The following is a 24,141-nucleotide window of genomic DNA, read 5'->3' as shown; positions in this document are numbered from 1 at the left end:
CCACATAACTCTCCGGGTATTAACTTTAATGATCAAATTCATAGCTATATATCAGCACTGACATTAAAGTAATGCTCCAGTCCACAAGAGGATGGCAGAATTATCTATGTTTTCTCTCAGCCCTGGAGTCTTTACTCAAAATTGAAATGAATTGAATTTCATTAGGAGAACATTTGCCTGAACGGCTGTTGGCTGTCCACCCAGAAATTTCACAAAACAAGGAAAGGAGTGGAAAATGGACCTACTCTCTCTTTCCTTATTTTGACAGACGTACAGTAGGAATGGAAAGTTGTTTCTACTTAGTTGAATAAAAAAGGGGTGTTTTTCTGATTTTTGTAAGTTAAAAATACTGTTATTTCGTCAGTAGGTATTTCACATAGAGACATGTAAGGCAGTGCCCTAAGTTTTCCTCTTCCATATACCTCCCATGTAATGATCCTTTCACCCCAGATCCTGCCAAGGACGTCTCTACCCTCACATTGTGGTATTTGTGCTTTCTGGTGGAGAACATTATACAGAGAAAAAACAGCAGCCCCCAAGTGAGCCCTGACATTAAAATATAATTTATTATTTCCTCTCTAGAAAATGGACTGCTTTGATAAGCCAGCTAATAGACACTGTTGTGTACCTAGATTCCCAAAGCTGATTTAAGCTATACCAGGATAAGTGGTACAGGTTTCAGCAAAGATATTTCCTGCAGAAATGAAAAGATTGGGAGGAAGGAGCAGACTGATCTTGTGAAAACCTGAAAGCTCATCTGCTTAAAGATGGGCAATTACAAATCATGTTACAGAAAACCAACCTGTCATCACCAGGAGTTCCTTCTGGGGCTTCAGTGAAAAAAGGCAAAAATACAAGGCAAATCAACTTGGAACCAGAATTGCAATGCTTCAACACAGCAAAAAATTCCCAGTTAAGGGATTCTTGGTATCTGTTTCATGATTTTGCACTAGGGTGAAAAATGCACAACCCATTGCTATTTTCCACTGAAAATGGAAACACACTACAATTCTCACTGTTTCCCCCTGTGTATAGGTACACTGCCCTGTGCAGCAGCCAGCCACCCACCTGTGCTGTAACACACAATCCTATCTTTGGGCTAGCTCTTTAAGCAAGTCGATCAACAGAAAGAAAGGGAGGGGAAAAAAGCCTCCCTTCTATAACATCCCTTTAATAAGGTGGTGGATTAGAAAAGAATTCAGAAAAGCAAGGTATTATTGGGGGAGGAAAGAAAATATCAACAAAAACCTAATGAATCCCCTCCTTAAGTATGTTCAAGATCATCCTTCTCTAAAAAACTCATTTTTGTGTGAAAACTCTTATTACCTATGCTTAGCATAAATGCATTTTACCCAAATTTATGCAATTGATGAATGATCAGCACATCTCTGACACTTCTATTTATGTCTGCAGGATCCTGTTTAGAATTTGACACTGAGATGAACATAGTGGAAATGAGATTTTCTAATAAATATGGAAAAAAAAAAAAAGACATGGGACGTAAGTGCATGAGCCAGAACGAGTTTGTCAGTCTCATTTTTCAGTACACGCACTCTACCTCCCAGCTATTGTGTTAAAAAACAGACAGACATGGATTTTCTCATCGATCACAGCAACAAAGAGAACTATCTTCCCTCATTAACAGTCCACAGAGAAGATGGCACTGCATGTTTGTCTGAAGAAAGAGTTTAAGGAAGAGTCTATTGTCACATACTTGCAAAATGCGGTCTCCTTCACGGATCCGTCCATCTCTGGCAGCAATGCTGTTTGGATCAACCTGCAGAGGACAATAACCAGTAACTGAACATGAAAAGATTTTTATGGGAAACTATAACAGCTGCACAATTGGAATAGTTGAAAAAGTACCATTATTACATAGTACAGAGGCAATCGGAAGTTTCCCTTAGAGTCACAGAAACAACACAGTTCTTTAAGTGATCATATGAACTTGTTTCAGATAAATGCCTCAAGACTGAAAGCGTTGGGAGCATATGATTTTCAAATTAATACTTTCCTATGCCACTGTTAGGCATTAGCCTTTAACTGTTAGAGCATTAAAAAATAAAGGCAGACATCCTTTTCTCTGGAAGTTTACTATGGACTGAGAGGTTTCTGCAGCAGTTGATACCTTGATACAAATGGGCCTGTCTTGGGCACAATTCTTTTTCTTCCATGGAAACATTTACTATTAAATTACTATATTAGTAATCAATCTGTTTGCAAGGAAACAGCAAAAAAATCCCAAAGGATCCATATCATATAGATCACTCATGGGTCCTGTAAATCATTCCTAGTCTGAACCAGTTAATTTTAAGTTAGTTTAACCCAAACAGATATTTAGGGCTCCAGTGATAGTTTATCAAAGACACTACAGCTCATCCCTGAGCAATGACCTACTGTTTGTTGCAGGACAATTCAATCTATCACCCTTCACTTGATGGTCATCTTAAATAATTTATTTTTCCTCATCATGACATAAGTTCTTTTTCAAACCCAAAATATGAGTTGAGCATTTAGTTCACAGGCTACGTCCTCTACATCTGTTAGATATTATCTTCTTCTTGTGCACTGTCATAGAAAAAACACCAATGAATTGGAAGTCTCTAATCAAGTACAAAAGATGATATCAACACATTCACTTTCAAAGGTCTGAGAAAATTTTATCATGTAGTATAAACAGAACATTTCAGGTAAAATCCTGGACTGTATTAAGAGATTCCTGAACTTTCTTTTTCCTCACAAGGTCAAACAGACTTTAACAGCACAGCTTATACAACTGGTGGAAGATATATTCTTAGGTAATTTATATTAATTCCTTGTTCTTGTTCCAAGGCTGTGCTTTTTAGCTTATTTAACATTGCTACCAGCCTCTTTATGTGCAATCTTGCCTTTGTCCCATTCAGATACATAGGAGAATTCTGTCTCTTCTGATCCTCTCCATCCATGAGCTTTATTAAGAATTTAGAATCAGAATCTCTCAAGTTGGCATGGACCCATAAGGATCCATTAAGTCCAACAACCTGCTCCTCACAGGATTACCTGAACCAAAACCATATGACTAAAAGCTTTATCTAGTTGCTCCATTAATTCTGACAGTCTTGGAGCTGTGACCATACCCCTGGACAGCCTGATTCCAGGAACAACCCCCCCCTTTTAGTGAAAGTGAAGAACCTTTCTCTAATGTTGAAATTTGGTTCAATATGTCAAAAAAGTGACCAATTTGGATCACAGCTCATGCAGAACAATCAGCAATGACTTTGGACTCAGAAGAGTTCTGTTTTACCCAGGGAAAAAAAATCTCTTTGATGGGCGAATGCTCCAGTCATTCTCTCTCACTCAAAGGGAGATGGTATTCTTGGAAGTGTTGTGGACTGACCTTGTGAAATGCTAACAATCTGTGTTGAGTGCCACGTTTTCTGAGTGGAGCCAGTGAAAACCTGAGGATTCATCCCACCTCAGTATTTAGAATTCTATATTTTGGTTTTCCAATATATTAACCTCTCAAGCTACTCTCTCCACCCATCTGTGGTATGTCTGTGTGTACCACAACTGTAATAAACACAAAAATAATACAATAATGATTAACCACTGTTAGGATTACTGAGGCTGTGGTACAGGGAGAATGCAAGCAAGGTTGTGGAGAAGGCACTTTTCTCCTCAAAAGCTCTGCCTGATCTCCATCATAAGGGCACATTTCTTTCAAAATTCAAACCATTCTCAGACCGCTTTATGCTTTACTAACTACAGTGTTGTAGTTAAAAGCACTTATACTAAAGAAGCCCACAAGTAATAATTACTCTGCTTGGGCAACATGATCTGAACTGATAATCTAAAAGAATTGAGAGTGACATGAGCTGGTTGATGGCCAACACTTCTGCACTCCTGTCTAAGAGCACTTGCATGTTCATTCCCTGGCATGTGTCACCCTCCATGAACATCTCCCATGCTCCTCCTCAATCTCATGTCCTTACCTCACTGACATAGATTCCCGTGTCCTCCTCATCATCAGTTCTGTAACAGACAGTCAGCCCCAGCTTCTCCTGGCTGCCAATGCGGCACAGCTCCACCTCCTACAAAAAAATACACAGGGTTTTGTGGTGGCTCTTGCCAAGGGTGGAAAAAACTGCACAGCACAAGGGAGCACCAAGCTGCTGAGATAATCATGCTGTATGACCTACTTGTTCTGCTCAATCTTGAGACAGAATGCTATGGGTGGATCTTTAAGGGGGAAATTATTCCATGAATTAAAAAGGAAATCCCAATATAATGTAGCTTCAAGATACACAAAAACTGTTTGGTAAGACATGACAAACTTTGAGAAATACAGCTGGGCATCAATTTTTCAGGTTTTTGACTTTTGGGTAATAGAAGCTGACTTAAAGTAGATTACATAGTCCTTCTAGTCACATCACACCAGCTGATTTATAGCATATAGGACAGACTGGCTACCATCAATCAATCCATCACACAAGTGCCACTCCCTTCTGACAGCAATCCAAGCCATAAAGCAGAAATACGGGCTTCCATTAATGGCATAATTCGTTCCCTGGCCAGTGTAGTTGTGCTTCATTGCAGAAGCTGTTAGATAACAGAAAGATGCTTCAAGGAATCTCCTGTGGAGCTAAACAGCCGTGGCATCATCCTCAATTGTGAGATGATGCAGAAAACATATTTTTAGTGCCAGATGTCCCAGCAGTGGCATCTCATGAAAAGTGCGAGTTTTTGGGCAGATGGTAGAGTGCTAACTACTACATACACCCATCTGAGTTAAACATCTTTAGGGTTTCATAGGGGAATCCTTCACAAAAATGCAAAGCTGCACTTGGTTTGAACATTGTGAAACAAATAATTGTAATAAAGCAGGATGAACCAAATAACACAGAGTATTAGCTTGGTTGCAAGTGGTTGGCACTTTAGTTGGTATTCAGTTGCAACTTTAGTTGGTATTTGTATGTAAAGAGAGTCTTCAGGTCACATTCGGACCCTGACAGCTTCTGCTTCTGTGGCTATGCAATAAAAGAAGAGACACCAATCTGCTTCAGTTCTTAGATACAGAGTAGTCTGTGACATAGAGCTTGTTCCTCCCATTCCCAGAGATGTCATGCAGACTAATCCACAAACAAGCACAGGGTACACAGCAGTGAGGGCTCATTACTGAGTCCAGCAAGTTGTGGACCCAGGTATCAAAATACCCCAACACACATGTGTTAGCCAACGAGCCTTGTGACATTGTCATTTCAGCTGAACATCGTTCACAAAGTGCACTGCTATGGCTTGATCCCCTGCTCTCTCATAAATATTCAAAACTACACAGGTTCACTACCTGCACAAACCCTATAAGCTTCTCCATGGACTTTGGACATTCAATGTTTTCATGAAATCAAAGAAAATGTAGAAAAAACTCATGAAACCTGTAGTATTCCTTAGTTTTTCATAGATATGGTATGAGTTCTATGTAGGGTGGTAAAAAGTGGAATTATTCACCCATACACATTACACATTGGGTTTGAAAGAAGAAACACAGAAATATGTTTTATTAGAGAAGGGAATTACAGTGACCTGATTTTGGCATTGGGAGCAAAACGATATGTACTGGAGGGAGGCTTATTCAAAGCCCATAGTAATTGATGCCTCCAGAGGGAAAGACCACTTGACTAGAACTGTAATATTAGGGAGAAATTACAGTAACAAAACAGCTTCAATTACAGCAACAAGGTATACTTTAAGGAATAAGGAAGTTTGTGGTTCCTTGGAGGCCTATAAGGAAACCTAAATACACCATAAAGGACCGAAACTGGGACCTTTAAATCAAGGCAAACGGGGAACAGTGCACAAGCTGAAATCCATTAACTTTCATTGTCCTGCCAGCACAACCTCCTGTATCCCTAAGCTGAGGCTGGACTGGGGCCCCAAGGACTGCTCTAAACACAATTTCTTCAGACGCCAATGACCTTGAAGTTCTTATGATGATTTGACCCAAAATGCTGCTACAAAACTGTACCAATGTTTCAGGCTGCAAACAAACTGAATTCTCTTAGTGTGCTGACTCAATGACCAGAAAAATTTAACCATTTAGGGCATGAAAGAACAAAGGAAAATGAGGACAATCCTACAGGCTTCATACTATGCGTCTACGAGATTTACCAAAACCAGCTCAGGGAACCACTGATGACAAGTACCAGTGACTAGCATCCTCTGACTGGGCTGCAATAGCCCTGGCTGCACAGTACTTGAGCTACCACAGCTTTCACTGCCCAGTCACAGATCTAAGAGCTGAGGCTAGCACTTGGTAGTCTTGGACTATCTCTTTCCCTAATGACTATGCGAGGTGTAGTCTGATGACTGCACATGGCTGTGGCTGCTTAGAGGCTGTATATACCTACAGATGAGATCCTGGTACCTAGTATTAAAGTACCCAACAACCATTCATGTTTTTCAGTCTAGATGCAGGTGGATACTCAAGTAATATCTCATTCAGCATGAGGGAGAAGGTGCAAAGTCTGTTGCTTTGCACTGGAAGTCATTCCAAATAAGTGCCTTTTGCCCATGGCACATCTGCACTACTAACCTCATGGCATCTCTTTTTTTACAGGAAACACAATACATCCTGGTCACAAGCAAATAAACCAGAATTGAAAAATATATATTTTTTTAAATTTAAAAACACTTTGATAAAGTTAATCATGTCTCAGAGAAAAATCCCACAAATCTGATTTCTATGTCTGTGTAACAAGCACATATGAAATAACTTCAACAGAATAGCAGTAAGTGAAACTAGAGAACCTGGACTATCACAGTCAAATACATTTGACATAGTATTTTGCAACAGATGCTTTAAGGTGTTGGGGCGTTTTCCTCCTCACAACTGGTCTTTAATAGAAGAAACAGTAAGTTTAGTAGCAGTAATGAATTTGTAAGGACATAATTTCCTTCTCTGAAATATTTTCTGATATATGCACGCATGTGTGCGCAGACACACTCTGTTCCTTTCTCTTTGGCTTTTGTCGGTGTGCATGTAGGGACTGAACTGCCAGTCTCAAAAACAGCATTTTCAAAATCTGTGAGAAATAATATTTGGATAAGAATAGTGCTGACAGACAGATGGTGGGATGAGAAGGACTGAAGCTCAGGAAGACTCAGAAGATGATAGCCTACCCCTTTTTTGGGCACACTGGGGGCAGCCACCTCTCAAGACGAAGAGTACTTTGCTGCCAAGTGACAGAAATTGATGCTAAATTGCTAAGTCTTTGACTTGCTGCTTTTTTTCTCTGTGTGGCCAGAACAAAAATTCAGTGTATTTCCACAGTAAAGACAATACTTTTAAAGTGTTTTGCCATAAATTATTTGGTTTGAAGACAGACAGGGAAATTAAAATAAGGACTACCCTTTCTTGAAAGACTGGGATGCAAATTTACAAAGTAGTCAATTTCTGCAGATATAGAAAAGACAGAAACGAGATGCAAATAATGTAGGATATAAATTTCTCTACCTTATCAAATTCATAGTGCTTAAAAAATAAGGAATATCTTGCCTCATAAGATAGATTTTTTTAGCAGAGTTCCAGAAGTTTTCTGCTTTTAAGTCCCTATTCCCTGTTCAGTTGTAACTGTTTTGTTAGTCACCTCATATAACTTTTTGTGACTTGTTTTCCTTATCTATAAGCAGAAAATAATTCAAATGCTACCAGAGTAGCAGCACATTAAAGAACAAATGATTGCAGAACATTTGAAAAGCACTGTAAAAATACTACAAATACTCTACATCCTTCCAAAAAATCCCCATCTTTTACATCAATTACAGCAATTGTTGAACCCACTTCAAAGACAAAACAGACTATCAAAACCATTACAGCTACTGAGCTTCCTTCACCATACAGTATGCCAGAGTATGGGTCCCCTAGAAGGGGCAGCATCAAATCCAAGCACTACAGTATATTTCCTAAATGGACATTGTGTGATCAGTTAACATCAAACTCTTCATTACAATGAGAATATTATCTTGCCATTGAGACATAGTAACAAAAAAAAAAAAAAAAAAAATCAATCCATTTTAATTAGTGCTACTCTACTCCCCAGTGTAAAAGAACCTGTTATTCATACTCCAAAGTTTATATTTTTGTGATATGGTAAGTCAGAAGATCCTAAACATTTTCAGTTTGTGATACAGTCAACTATTTAATTTCTAAGCATTAACTAGAATATACTCATCCCATTCAGTTCCATTATCTTTAGAGGAAAAGATCAGTATAGTCTAGCCTGTAAAACCAAACCACTGTGCTTTCTTCCCTCTCCAGTCCAAACAACACTCCTCTATTTATATAGAGGAACGGAAGCTTTGCTTTTACAAGTATGAAAACAACAGGTTTTAAATTAAGAGCCAACACAACAGGACACACATGGGTTTTAGAAAAGCAAATCACCACAGCATACTGGAGAAGGATTCTTACTCCATCACCAGAAAGAAAAAACGCTGCCAGTCTGAAAAACTCCTTGTGTGAAACAAACAATGCAGTTCAGAGATGCTTTATCTTAATACTAAAATGTTTGAAATATGGCTGACAAGTTCCATCTAGAAAATCTACAGTAATATAATGGTGTTTTAAGGGAAAGAATTCCAAGAGATGCAGTCCATGGACATGTCTGTGAGTTCAGCAAATTTTCTGTATCAGTGAAGGATTACTAGTACCTTTTGGACCAAACCCAGATTATAATTCTTACTAGTTGATATTATTGCAATATCAAGGAGAAAAAAAAAACCCAAAACAAAACAGAAACTAAAATGTCATCTTTGTTGCCACCCAGAACAATGCACTTACCACCAATAAGTGAGTTACTGCCTACAGCTAAGTAAGTGGTCATGTGCAGATTCTGAAAAAACCCAAGTATGAGATGAAACACCTTTACCCCTTTACAGTCCACTACCAGGCAGAGCTCCAAACTCTTCACATAATTTCTCTCATACTGAGATGACTCAAGAGTTTGGAAATGCTAAAATACACAAAGGTTTAGCTGACAGGTTTTTTGATTATGTCCTTGTTTACCTGTGAAGCAGTGTCTTGTGTCAGGCAAGTTATTCCTGGCAAGTCAGGCAAGTGCCATAGCCCTTTCAGAAGAAATCAAGGCTTATTGAATGGAACAAGGGGCCCAATATCTGATGATCCAAAGTAGAGAAGCGTAGCATTTAGGACACAGTTTAAGAATAAGCAATACCAAAATAATAAAGCAAAATAAGAAAAGAATACTTACTTTTGTCTTTGTTTTTTCCTTTTTTACCTGTAGTAATTGCTGAGAAGCTGCTTTTACTGTTCATCTTGCTAATGGTATAATTGACAGAATGAATAATTGAATGAATGAAGCACAAAAGGCCGAGATCAGAGTACTTACAGAATAGCTCAATGAGGAATTAACTGAGAAAGTACATTGAAGTCTGATGCATTTTAATAAATTAGTTACACTGAAAAAAAAAATCCTCACCTATCTGAGCTAGTGCCAGTCTTCTGAGGCATCAAACAGAAGTACCAAGGGATGACACGGACTACACACACCTTAAAATTAAGATTCATTCTGCAGTATCATCTTGATTCTGCATCTTCATGGGTGAAGATGCACCCATCTCCAGTTTATATGCATAGTTAAATTTTGGCTGCTTTCCCCACTTTCTGTCAGGGTTATTACATGAAGGTTCTGTAAATAAGATTTTTTTTTCAGCTTCTTGTTAGTTTCTGTAAACTATGTAAACTAAGTAAAGATCAGTCTCAGTCTCATAAAAGTGTTTAGTAATTCCAATTCTGCAATTCTTGTCTCATCACTTATCTTGCATCTCAGTGATGCAAGCATTGGGACCATTATCAGACAGGGCTTCAAACATCCAAGCACCTGGCAGCATCTCGCAAATAGCATTCCCTTTCTTGGTCTTTTCCTCCTTGGAATGTGAAAGATTTACCTTTTCCAGGTTGCTAAATCACTGGTCATTTACATTGCTACTTTGTATAATATTTAATCTTCCTAATGCCACACACTCATCATCACTGGCAAGTAATTCTGCTCATGAAATAAAAATAATACAAACAGAACCTTAACTCTTCATACAGGAACATTTCAATCTAATGAAGCCCTAGGAGGTCTAACAGTGGAGCTACTAAATAAAAAATTCATCTCAAATTCAGAAGAGATGATAATGGTATTACATGCTACATAAAATCATATGATGCAAATGAGGGTGGGTGTAAAATGGAGGAGTTTGGGATGAAGCAAATATCATCTATCCATTCCTTTAGACTTGATTTTAAAGCACAGTTTATTTCACCTTGAAATTTACTGTGCAGGAGGAGTTGTGAGTGTCATGTACAAACGATCAGTGTGTGTACAATGGGTAAGATACACATTTTGAACAGACACTTAGTGTTTCAAACAGGTATCATATTTATTTAAACAGGCATCTCATTGCCCAAATCATGCTTCCAACACTGAGCACTTTTTTTGGAGGTTATGTCTTTTTAATGGTAAACAGAAGTAATTCGAAGAAACTCAGAAGAAAGAGATGTAAATCCTATCACTGGTAGAAGTCATCAAAACGATCTATTTCAACTATGATTTTTTTTTATCTATGGACTACCTCTCTCTGTTTGGATGAAGAGAGTCTGTGACATGACACCTCTGCTGTATATTTAACAAAGTAAGTTCATACTAAAGTAGGTATTTTGCTTTCAGGGTTGTGGTCGGCACTAAATACTTAATTTTTTACTTGCATGTGCATGTGTCTCTGCATGCAAACTTATGTATATGACTATATAGGCACACATAGAGCTTATATCAGTGTGTAAGTGCGTGCCAGGCAGGTCAGTTACACTGCAGAGAATCTTTTCTGGCAATCATGTAACAGTTAATTTAAGAGCACAATTACAATTACTGAAAGGGTATATGCTTATAAAGAGAAAGTAAAAATGTCAGATCACCCCACAATTCACAGAATCAGGGTAATGACATTTACAGCCACCTCTGGACTTCTGTAACTTCTAATGACAAACCATATAGACTACCTATTTATTCATAACTGCAAAAGAGAAATGGCAAAAGGAAACAAGAATTTTCAGTTTCTAGAAAAGCTCTTCTGTCATTAAGATAGGTCAGTCCAACATAAACCCCTTCTCTCACTTTACCTCCATGACAACTGAGTGTTTAGGGTGAGCTACTGTAAAGAAACAGCTCACAGGAGAGCCTGCATAGAGGAAATGCCTATCACTGCAGCTTTCTTAAGTGTGCCAATAAAAAAAAGATCAAAACCACTTGGGATTCCAGGGCTTCCAGACAGAAGGCAAGTAATACTGCAGGCAAACAAAGGCATCCTCGACTTCAAGACTATCCTAACACCATCAAGAGTTATGCTCTCCCGTCAAAGGGATTTTCCAGGAAATACATTCATGTCTTTGTAACACCGTCTATTTGTAGGCTGTGTTCCAGAAGTATTCAGTGTGAAACAGAGTGCAATGAAACAGCCCTCCCCTTCACAGGTCACTGCAGGGTCCTATTGCATTCTTATCACTGTGAATAAACTTGCATTTAAAAGCTTGCAGGGGATTTAATTTACAAGCACTCCCCACTTTCACCAGAAAAACAATGCTTCTATCAGTAAAGCAAAGTTCTAAAGTTCTCTGGTATCTTCACCGTGGAAGGTTACACGTGGAAGGTTACACTGCAGGATTTTTAGCACATTATAGATCAGTTTTAGAACCCATTCTGTAAATGTCTATAGAGATTTCATAGAGATTCTCAAGTTGTGAAAGTAACCTAACGAAATAAGTTATATTTTCCTCTCTCTAACTGTCCCAGTATGTTCTGTAATTCAGATTTCACACAGACCGGCACACCCACAATGTACTTGGGGGCTATGTGGATGGAAATAGAAAAGCTATGGAGCAAGACAGAGCCAGCCTCGATGTAAACAAGTTGGAACTGCTGGCAGCTGCGCTGTTAAAAATAAAATTGCATTCCCCAGTGTCTTCTCACTTATCAATTTTGACAGAAGACTGTCCTGACTTCTCATAAACAGCACTGAAAAGGACAAATCACGTTGGGTGTCAGATTTGCCAGAATGGATTTGGTTTGTAGCTTACCACAAAGAAACAGAGGGTTATCTCCATTCCATATGGTGGGGAAAAACAATGCTCAGTCCAAGGGGTGGGGGTTTTACCTTATAGGCTGAAGTCTCATATAATCCTCATTTTTTAAACTCTGGTTTAGATTTAAAAATCTCTGACACAAGATTTGTTTACATCAAAGCAGAAAGTAGAAATATCAGCAAGCATTTTTCAAATGCATAATCCAAACCCGAACACAATGTAGCATAAGAAATATTTTAGATCACTTTCCTACTGATCCCTGCTTTATAGCTACCCTTAGAGCCACATGCTATTCTGTGTCCAGACAAAGAATGCTCCGGGATGGCAGGATGCTGTAGACAATGGTACCAGTGTTAAAAAACAAAACAAAAGGAAAAAAAGAAAAAAACTATCAGAAAACCCCAGAATTAATATGCTGACATATAGGCACCTATTAATTAAATATCATTGTGCAACTAGGGGAGCAGAATTTGGCCCTGCAGCTGCTGTATCCTTTGATAACAAAGAAGCTCCAATGAATGTGGGAATTCACTCTTACCCTGCAGCTCTGGATTGAAAATTTTTGTTGTGCATTACAATTCCATGTGAAAAATCAAACAATGGAGAAACTTAAGGCATGGTAGGCCTCCCAGTGAGTATTCAGCCTGATGTGTGATGATCAGTAACAGCCTGCTGGCCGTGAGTGGGAGGAAGACACCCTGGTGTCAGCTGAGACTCTCTTCAGGCGAGGACAGGGGGTGGATAGCAGTCATGGAGCAGAAGGGGCAACTGGCTGGGCTGGGCAAATGATGGAGCTGACTACATATATGAGAAGCCTGTGATCACTGTGTTATGAACAAATTCATTGTTTCAGGGGAGGAAGTGTCTAAAGCATATGAGGATGAGAAAAACACTTAATTCTGTGGGCCTAGCAGACCTTGTGTGGCCTGTCTGACTTGCATTTAAAGGATAGTTCAGCTTTAAGACACATTGTGGACTTTAGCATGAGTGTTTGTGGAAGCAAAGGAGGAAAAAAAGTCCTTTACAAATTTCAGGCTTCCCAGCTGCTAAAGGCTCAACAGCTGACAGTGTATCCTCCAGGAAGTCATGAACCTTCTCTTGAAGGTGCATGATACTAAATCTTCAGATTCCTGTCAAAATGATAAATCCAAAAAATCAACCCTTCTAAGAAATATTAAACCTAAAATACTCTAAATGCTATTAAAAAAACAATTTTCTCCTACTGTCTGGATGATCACACTTACTGGAAAGTAAAATATCCACTGTTTTCTTTCAGACAAGCCATGGTCTTACTTTTCTCCTTGATTCTTCCACCTTCCTATTCATCCTCTTTATTTCTGTTATTTTCCCATGATGCAGTATGAATGCTAATTTATTTGATATATTTAACTATATACCTATATTTTCTGATTATATGCATGCACAGATATATATTGTCCTGCTTGAGACCCCTTCTGGTATATTGTGTATTTGGGAAAACCATGAAGTCTTGCTTTTTGAGCAGAGGGATCCATGATAAAATGCTTATATGTAGTATTTTTCAGCATTCAACTTTGGTCCTTACTATCAGTCTTTCCCTCAATAAAAATGTGAATTTGCAAGGATACAAGAGGAGGTTAAAGTATAATTAGCTACCTGATAACATGCAGTGAAGTGTTTCTTTTTCACTGATCTCGAAACCTACATTTCACTTTCCTCTCATTAAATAAAGTAGGTGGGAATAGCACAGACGGGACAGAAACTGAATCTTATGTTAAAATAAGCAGACTGGATTAGTAGCTATTCTATTGTGCAGTGTGTGCGAACACACGAAACTGTCACATTGGTTTGAGCTCCCTGAGGGTGGGGAGAACAAACCCATCGAACTTAACCAGTCCAGTATTTTTTTCCTTTTGGGGCTTTCCAGAATTTGGTCCCCCATTTGTTTTCCAATGGAAATGGCTCTGACATAAAACGTTATAATGGACCTTCTCTTGGTTATCAAGTAGGAATACAGTACTCCATGTCTGGTTAGAATTCCATTAACTAATTAGAGGGCTGGAGTAAAAAAGGGGAAGCTGGGAGAAATGCATTTGGTTAGCCTTTTGAAGAGAATTCACCTTCTCAAAAAGGAGATATTATTGCTTCCTTCAGGTATCAAATGCAAGAGCCCAGAGAAGTCCGAACCAGACTCTTCTTTGAGATGCATTGTGACCCTCACATGAGACAACAGGCATCAGTTGCTACTCAGGAAATTCCAATTAGATATTTAAGGAAGTGATTCTTACTATGAGGGTAGTCAAAGACTGCAAGAGTTGTCCTGAGAAGTTGTAGACCTTATACTGCAAAACATAACCAACTATAACTATATCAGTTGTAAAATCAGCATCCATTTCTTTGCTCTTCTACAACAGGCTCACTGCAATTCTTGGAATTGCCTCAAATAGGGGTAACTGAAAGACACTTGGAAAATTTAGTGGTAATGTCTACTGAAGGGAATGAGACAATATTAGCACATGACATCAGTGCTAAAATTTTTACAGTGACTTCTACATTTCTGTTTATCATTCATTGTGTTGGAGATTAAGCCCTGGAAGGGATCCAAGACCTGCCAAAGCTCTATGTACTTGGAAACCAGTCTCCATACTTGACACTGTCAGATATGTACTTCTCTGTCCGTGAATGTAATCTTTGATACTCTGGGGTTTTTCAGGCCCTATTGGTATAAAAGCATTCAAATCTGACATGCTTCATTGAGTAGAAGGAAACCTGTTGAAAGTAAGAATTCTGATAAGGCAGGGAACTTCAGGTCCTCAGATGATAGCTATTCCCCTTCAAAAAACCACATATACCTCAGCTGTTTCTGATTCCCCATTTCCTTAAGTTTAATAAAGAACCTCTTCATAGCTTACAGCTCTTTCTAAACTGTAGCAAGCACCTTCTTCTGGACAATATACCTTAGATACACATAGTCCAGAGATTTAAAGAGCATCATAGCTGCAGTTCAGATTAACTGAAAATCAATTAGAATAATTAGCTTTCATAATACAATAAATGAACTAATAAATGAAAACAATACAATACAATAAATTTCACCTACTGATGGTAAAATCATACTTTATATTTGCTGTATTTCAAAATGTTACTGCTGAGTTCTTGGCTCTGTAAACCTCATTGTTACTGCTGCCTGCCTGCTTTGGGCCTGAAATGTGCCAGAAGATTTATCTGCCTCATCAGCACTTTCTAAACACCCAGGCAGCCAATCGAAATAGGGAGGCATAACAGATGTGCCAACATCTGCTGCAGCAAGCATTTATCTGGACAGTGGAACATATAGCTATAGATTCAAACTCTTACCCAGTTACAGTTCCATGTGTTTGGACAGCCTAAATCTCCAACTGTGTGAAGGTTATTTTGGGATAATAATTGAAATCTAGTTGAAAATGTAGTTTTTCAATTACATTTGTGAGAAATAATCCTTCCTGTAATTCAGTTTATGCCCTTTAGACACAGTGAAGGCAAAATATGAAAAAAGCTAATTTTAAAGTTGAACTTAGAAATTGTTAGAAAGCACTACTAAAATTCCACCCCATCCATCCTCTTGTTTACCTTGAGGTACACACATATTAAAATATGTATAGTTAAAATTTGCAAATTTTAATCACAAACATGTGCCTATAAATCAAGCACATGAAGCAATACAAAATTACTTTCAAAACACATTTTGATTTTCCTGGCACCAAAATGAGGTCTGTGGGCACCATATCCATGCTGAGTTTCAGCTGTTCAAACTTCTGTTGCACATGGAATGCCCTCTACCCCCAAACACATACTTGTGCAGATTGATAAAATCATGAGATGAAATACAAAGCAAATTCATCTTTTGCTTTTTGATGCACAATACAGTTTCACCTGTATTCCTGCTCACCAAACCATGCCCTCTAGGAATGACTATCACATTCTCTTTGAAGAGATCCCTCATTAAATAAAAAAGCAAACTCCCAGAGAAAAGGCCTCTCCTGCTTCTTTTTTGATTTCTCCTCTGAATTTCTCCTCAGCATGCATAATACTGAAATCTTGTTTTAAGTCCAGTTTATTGTAAAAGGTTCCCTCTTGCTAGGGGGATTCAGCCCATGCTTTCTGTGTTCTAGGATTTTGGCAGATACTAAGGTTCAAAATAGCAACATTATTATAAACTGGTTAACATGACTTAGGCTGCTTTTAGAAGAATATGTAGAATAAATTATTCCCTCCCATCTTTTGTCCATACAGCTAGATTTCACATTTCCAAGACAGACTACATGAACATTCAAGTAGAAGGCATATGAAAAATAGCATTAATAAAACCCTTAGAAACATTTTTACTGTAAAGCATATATGGAAGTATGTGTGATAATAATGTAAGAACTGTCTAAACAAAGAATTTCTCCAAAATAGATGATTTATATTCCACAAATTTCCATAAATATGAAAATATTGCCAGCGCCTTTTTCTTCCTTCACTGACTGGAAAGCACATTTCATATATTGTAATGTTGCCCAGCAATAAAGTGTTGTTGAACTGAAGTCACTCTTCTTCATTTCACTGGAAAAACATAAGCTCTGACAACAAGTAAGAATTTTTATTAGCTTCCAGGTGAAGTAAGGAGCAACCCTGTGCTTGTTTTATGAAATCATGAAACAGAATCAATATCACTGACTTGATATATTTTTCTCCTGTTTTAAAACACAATAAATGGTAATAACCTTGATAAATTTGTTCATGCCAGTTTTGTGTCTTTTTCTGCCCATTCCCTCATGATCCTCTGCAGTTGTGGACACAATTCAAATCCCTAAATTGGGATATTCATTACTTAGGGGAGGTGAGATGACAGCAACTTCATTCACTTTGAATGTCAGAATTTTGTGATGATATACACCAATACACTCAAAATCAACAAACAACTGTGGCAGAAATTACCCTGACATTGCCTTCTATCTAAATGACCCAATGACTAGCAAGGAAGAAGTGTGATTTAATGGCCAAAAAAGAGATGTATTATGATTACAGGCTTCTAGCTTTTACTGCCAGTTCTGCCACTGACTGACTGACTTGGCAAGTCTCTCAATACAACTGTCCTTAGTTCACCTGCTTGTGAATTTGTGTTGCAATACAGAACATCATAACACTGAAGAAAATCAATAGAATAATTTTGTTTAATTTATTTATACTTGAAAAGTGACTTCAATACTTAAAAACTGAAAGAAAAGGACTGCTCCTTTTATCAGTCCTTCGCTCATTTACAGTGTACAATTGGCCACAGTTAGGGAGAAATTCCAAGTTTATTATTGTCTATGGGTAAATTATACTGCTGTAAATTCATGCGTATCTTAAAAATAAAAATTCCACTGAAAATACATAATCTTATGCTGCCTTATGCCAAATGCATGCTCAAACAGTCTTCTGTTAATTATTAACCAGTGTTATTTAAAGGAATACAGCAAAAAATATTCCAGTGCCACTTTTCCCTTTCAACTGTGACCTTTTCCATTTTTAGTCAATAGTTGCAGTCAGCTGGGTCACAGGCTGAGCATTTGCCACTCAGAACTCTTTTGAGTTAAAAAGAAGAAATCACAAGGAAAGATTTTAGAAGCCCTGATCATTGTAGTGCTTCCTCAGGCCCAACTGAAACAACTCTAATAATCTACTTACTAATCCTGGAGAATTCCTCACAAGAGAGCTTTAAAACACAGCCATTTTTTCTCTTTTATGTTTGTATGATAGAACAGGTGGAATGGGGGGAAAAATGGCCAATCACCCCAAGTCCTTACAAACCAGACTCTCCTAAGCAACCAAGACCACAGACTGTGGGCACACACATACCTGTTCACTTGCTTCATGATACTTCTTATGATGAATATTAAGAATTGCCACAAAAAAATTAGAATAATGATGTCAGTAAATGTCTCTATACCAAGGGGTAAGCATGATTCAGCCATAACTACTAGTATAGTGTACCAAGTCTCTCTCCTATAATAACAGACTGAGAGAGTTGCTGTTGTTCCGCCTGGTAAAGAGAAAACTTCAGGAAAAACTTAGAGCAGCATTCCAGCACCTAAGTAGGCCTACAAGAGAGCTGGAGAGGGACTTCATACACAAGCATATCATGACAGGTCAAGGGATAAGGGCTTTAAAATGGAAGAGGGCACATTTAGATAAGATATTAGGAACCAGTTCTTCACTATGAGGGTGGTGAGACACCCAGAGAAGCTGAGGATGCTCCATCCCTTGCAGCGTTCAAGGCCATGCTGGATGAGGCTTTGAACAATTGGTCAAGTGAGAGATGTCCCTGCCAATGGCAGGGGTTGGAACTAGATTATCCTTTAGGTACCTTCCAATCCAAATCATTCCATGATTCTACAGTGAAGTCACAAATTATATAAGCCCACTTGGAGCTGTCAGTTCAGTCCCTTCACTGCAACAGCAGCTCCATAAGGTAAGGCATGTGGTGAGAAGCATTTGTTTTTTCCATTGAAAATCTACAACATGGCAAGTTTGTTCCTATTTCTCCTAGCATACCAGTCAGGTCTGATGACAATGGAACGACACAACCTTGTCCACCATTTCAGCTCTTCCAAACTACAACACCCATATCTCTATAAGGAACCATATTTCTTGAAGCCTTCTCTTTCAAATTATATCTGGTGCTTTCTGAATTTAAAAAAAACCTGCCTCTTATTTCCTAGAGGTGCATTTTGTGATTTATCTCCAATTTAAAGAAGTGCAGGGTAAAATATAAAGACTCCAATCACAGTAGGAAACACAGTAAAAAAACAAGCACATCCTGATATCTAGATTAATTGTGCAGAAACACTTACCAAATAACAAAATGAAAGAGCCTGACAGCAGCAATCAGCAGTGTTGGCAGAGTGTGCACAGAAGCTGTTTTTTCCATAAAAACTGTGTGTTCAGGTGCTAGGAATTGAGGAGGAGTTCTAGTTGTGTTGCTGCAAGCTCCTGCAATGCTCACACAGGGGTGTTTGCAGACTATCAGAGCTCTGGAGGGAGCTGTTACAGGCTATCAGCTCAGTAATCCTTATGTTAAAAAGGCCCTAAATATGTATTTACAAGATAGACAGACCTGTTTGTTTTATTGGTAAAGTAATCCATGCATTGAAAAGGTCTTAAATAGGAATTCACCAGGCAGGCAGGTCTCTTGTGGACTATTACAGCAGTGGTGAGCTGTTCAGAATGTCACTGAGACCACTCTTCAGTGGCCCATGAGAGCCTCAACCCATATAAATATTTCTGGGTGTTCAAGTAACCTTATTCAGATAAACAGCCTCACTCAAACTGCTAATCTGAAATTACTCCTCCTTTATTTCTACGGAAAAAAATTCCAATAAAAATCAATCACTTCGAAATTGTAATGTCACAGAACTGGTAAGTTTGAATTTGCTCCTGAAATACCTTCCCTCATCACAACAGGAGATTTTATTGGAAGAGAGAACCAGTGTGTTACTGCTGCACGGTATCTACTACAATGCTCAGCTATAGTAGAAGAGACAAGGAGAGCAGGGTAAAGTTTTCCCCTATGCAATTTTTAAGTGTCTAGTGAAAAGATGTCTACACAAAGACTTACTCATGGCCAATTCTGAAAGGTTTCTAGCTTATCTCTTTCCAAGGCCCATTTTTAGTTCTTTGTGAAAACTGTTGACAGCATCTGATCCAGAAATGCTCAGGTCAATAGGAAACCTTAGGAACTTCAACAGTTTACAATAGTAAACTTGAAGAACTAATCTAAATTTACAGTTACCGGATTTATGAATGCAAATACTCAACAAAACACTTGAACAAATGGCTGTGCAAAACCATAAATTAGCATTTGCATTCAACATGCATATACACACATTTATTTCCTTGTTCTGATGGAAGAATCTGTCCTTTGGGTCTATGAATCAGAATATGATTTTAAGAGTAATAATTTTTGCCCTGAAGTACTACCCAACCCTCAGAGCACTATGTGTTGCTGTGCATAGGAGGAGGATGATGCAGTAAAGCAACTTGCATATGAATATTCAAATTTCCAGAAGTCCTATTTTCTATAACACAGGAAGAATCCACATAGCATGTGTGCAGTTTCTGGCTCATGCTCCAAGTGGGAAAAATCTCACATGGCTTTTTCTCAAAAACTATGAGTCTCCCATGGCTGCTTTTCCTCCAAGAACCCTTATCCTTTCATTGCCTGGACACAAAAGGGTCCATAAAGCATGACCACAGAAAGATTTTACCTTTACTCGATTCATTGTGGTTGTCTGTACATTTACTGACATGCACAAAATTTCTGAGCAAAAAAAGTAACATAAAGCTGCTCAATGGTTTCTAAGTGAAGAGCCTTATATCAGAATACCTCATAATTTCATATTGGGTCAACTCAATCCTAAGCAACTTTTCTCAGGTACTGGTCTTAAAAGTGTCCCAATCTGTCAGGACTAGCCCTGTCGTGCATTAGAACTAAAGTCATCAGACACAAGTGGGTTAACACAATGGCTGCCATTCCCCCTTTTTCACTCTGAAATGTTTCCCTCCTGACATGATGGACTGTTGATGTAATTTTCCAGGCTCCTGAAAGCTGAAACAACCATTCATGCCTAAAAACAAAAATAATCAGAGTTGGAAAGTCTTTTAGGCAATTATTGTTTCCTTTGTAAATCCACATTGCCTAACATTCAATTTTCCTCCAAAAAGCAACCCCCCTCAATGTTGACAGCAAATTTAAGTCTAGTCTTCCTCATATATGCAACAATATATGCTAATAGTTGATGTAACTCACTGCTATTCCTTCCCAAGGATGTCTGCTTTTGCACTTTGGAACAAGCATTCAGCTGGAAATGAGAATCTTTTCCTGTCTGAGACACATAAAGTTTTAAAAGCTGAAACCCCCCAGCAGAAAGCAATCACCTCCCATTCTGCATTTGCTCAAAAGCTACTTCACTACATATATGGCATGAATGTCTCTGCCCTTGGATAAGGATCTGTTGACTGAAAAACAGCTTGTGCCTGCTTGTGACATCTTATTTTCTTGTCTCATTAGACTAAAGATGTAGGACCAGACACCAGACATCAGTGACCAGCTCTATCTTTACAACATTCTCTGCCGATTAACTTTTTTCTACCTATTTTTTAACTGTCCCACTATTTAAATGACTCTGTCTCCCTAATTTCTGTATTACTATTAATGTTCCAAACCAAGTATACAAAGTTTCTGTCTTCTGGATAGTAAGTTCAGAAATGTTATTAAGTAAGCGTGCATCAGTTAGCTTATTTACTCCTCCCTAGCACCAGTATCCCTTATTCTTCTTACAAGGACAAATTTTAGAGCAATATTTAACACAGATTTACTGGAGACTGTGATGTGTTTAGTCATTTCACCTCATTGGTACCAGCAAGTGTGATGCATAGTGTAAACTCACTTCATACAATTCCAGCAGCAGAGAGCCACTCATAGTCAGGCTGGGTGGGTTTGTCCTGAATATCTGTCTCTCTTTCAGTGATATTGACTGCAAGTCCAATGGAGCACTTAAAAATAATCCTGCTTCTTAAAAGTCCTCATGAATATCTGACTATGCAAGAATTGCAAATCTTTTGATGCATTTCTGCCAACACTGACTGATGCTGGCTCTGCCTTCATCTTAGTACCTACCAGCAATTCAGATTTCGATTAGGACAATTTTTGCAGTGGTGACATAAGGATGCTCAAGTTGGCAAATGACAATCCCCCAGCTTCATCATCTTCCCAGCCATTTGTTTAAAGTATGCTACTGTATGGAGCCTAATGAGCCTCCCAGGGAGTTCCTCCTTCCAAGACAATTGGGTCATACTTGAGTTCATGTATTGTGACAATCTGATCACAGCCCACTGGGCTTTTCTAGCTCACAACTGGAGTAGAAGAGTCTTGTAAGTGTCTAATCCTACCACTGCAAGTAAAAGTCCATATCCCCAATGCTGGCTATCACATATGATCCTCTTCTTGGTCTCTTATGATGGTAACTCGGGCACCTAAACACTAGCACATGTTTGTAAGCAAGAACCAAAACAATCAGAGTTTTTCAGGACATTCCCTTTCTTGGAAAACATTTTTGTTTCCAGCACCTAATTTGCTAGTCATCTTATTTCCTTACTTCCTAATGTGGCTGCATTTTTGTTTGTGTCTCAGAACTGATGCATTCCTCATTTACAAACAATTTCTAGGAAATACTGAGGTGTTATTCTAGTTATTTTTCTGCTCACTATCTCATTTCAATTCCTTTCTGAAATCTCGAGGTTTGGTTTTTAAACCATTTAAAAATTTTCATGTTTGCTATGGAGACCTGTGAGCTACTTATCTCCATCTTTTTGGGAAGGCTAATGTGCATTTGGAAAAGAGAACCGTGCTTTTGACATCAGACAAGTTTTTTTCTGTATGTGATTGGCTAAAGTTCAACCAGAAAGTTGTTACAAGTAAAAAATTACTAAAAATCCAACAAACACTGGTAAAATCCTCCTTCTAAATACAGCACAGTAATAACAATAAACCTATGTCATGGGTTAACACAGCTTGGTTTTTAGTTAAAGTGGGGACAATTCCCTGTCTGGACCTTGGAATTCTTTTGGAGAAGACAGGGACATATCAGAAGCCAATTCTTAGGCACTAACATATTGTTTAACCACTGAGGAAGCTGGATGCGACCTTGTGAATACACATATAAAGCTGAGACTGGGTGTGAGCCAGCCCTTTTCCTTCTGGCTGGAAGAGCAGGTACCAACTCTGTGGAGCAGCCCAGGCTGGCCAGGACCCCCTGCTCTTTGCTGCTGGGGGGAGCTGGCCTGGCCGCGCCCCATCAGCTCCCAGCAGGGGAGGGGGAGGCTGCAGCTCAACATCAGCTAATTTTAAAGCCTACCCCGAGCCAGCCGAGCAGGGGGAGATGTCTGCCAGGCCCCTGATAACAGCTACAGGCTCGGCTGGGTTGGCCCTGCCCCAGTGGTCACCCAGGCAGGAGGCATCTACCAGCCAGGCTGCTCCGAGGTCCCTCATGGTGAAGTTCTCTTCTCTCATCCCCACAGCTTTTGAAAATCCTGAAGACTGCTGCCTGGCAGAGATCATGTGACCATCTGCAGGCCTGGGTGAGAATGTTAAATCCTTCCTGGGACAGATAACACTTTTTAAAACTCTAATCCTCCTTTTGAGCAAAAGAAAAGGACAGAGTGAAACATAGAGAAGACTCGGCATGGGACACAAGTCAGATGAAGAGAGAGAGTGAAAAGACTATTGGGAGAAGGGAGTTTGAGGAGTTTGCCATTTTAGGCTGGACTTCTCTTATTGAGCCATGGTAATGAACTCTATATGTAGGTTATCCCTTTAAATCATGGCAAAAATATGCATTTGGGGAAACGATTGTTTAGATTTGTGGATGTTGAGCAAAGGTATCTGTGATGGACTGAGTGAAATAGTTGTGATTCTTGTGATCCCATGAGATGCTTGAACAGAGAGAGATGAGAAGCCCCCTGTGCCAATGAAAGAAGTGAGAAGACATCTCTGTTCCCAGAGATGAAGAATCCTTTGCTTTTGGAGTTGTTCATCTTTAAAAAGTGACATCCCAGTATGCCTGAGTCCCATGGCCCTTAAGCAGCTTGGGAAACTGCTAATGAAGGGGGACTTCACAGAAGCAGGTTTTCCCTGGGCAGCTCTTTTTGTGACAGTTTTTTTGTGACAGTTTTTTTGTGACAGTTAAAACCCATAAGAGAACTGTTCTAGGTTGTCAGTGGGAGAAGTTCCATAGTAAACTAAGAGATTCCCCTCCCTAAAGAATTGATGAAAGATTATTTTCAAATGGCAAAACTGACTGAAAATTCCAGGTTTGGTCTCTTTTTGTTGTTTGTAGGAAAGTAAATAGTTCGGGTTGGGAGGAGGAAGAGTGTTTTGAATATTTCACCTTGAGTCTTATTCTCTTCTTTTTAGTGTGTGTTAATAAATCTATCTTCGTATCTTTAAGTTGGGCCTGCCTGCTTTTTTCTCCTAATTCTAT

General features: G+C 38.8%; 1 protein-coding gene across 1 annotated transcript in view; it reads right to left on the bottom strand.

The window, feature by feature from the left end:
* PDZRN4 (PDZ domain containing ring finger 4) overlaps positions 1-24,141 on the bottom strand; it is a 236,017-nt gene that overhangs the window by 13,372 nt on the left and 198,504 nt on the right. Inside the window, exons 6-7 of the mRNA XM_066319038.1 lie at positions 3,972-4,070; positions 1,715-1,777 (exon numbers count right to left, since the gene is read on the bottom strand). Coding sequence (XP_066175135.1) covers positions 1,715-1,777; positions 3,972-4,070 — 162 coding nt within the window. The remainder of the gene's footprint in view (positions 1-1,714; positions 1,778-3,971; positions 4,071-24,141) is intronic.

Source organism: Sylvia atricapilla, chromosome 5 (genome assembly GCF_009819655.1).
Source record: "Sylvia atricapilla isolate bSylAtr1 chromosome 5, bSylAtr1.pri, whole genome shotgun sequence".
Classification (NCBI taxonomy): domain Eukaryota; kingdom Metazoa; phylum Chordata; class Aves; order Passeriformes; family Sylviidae; genus Sylvia; species Sylvia atricapilla.
This window is presented reverse-complemented; position numbering and strand designations above follow the sequence as displayed.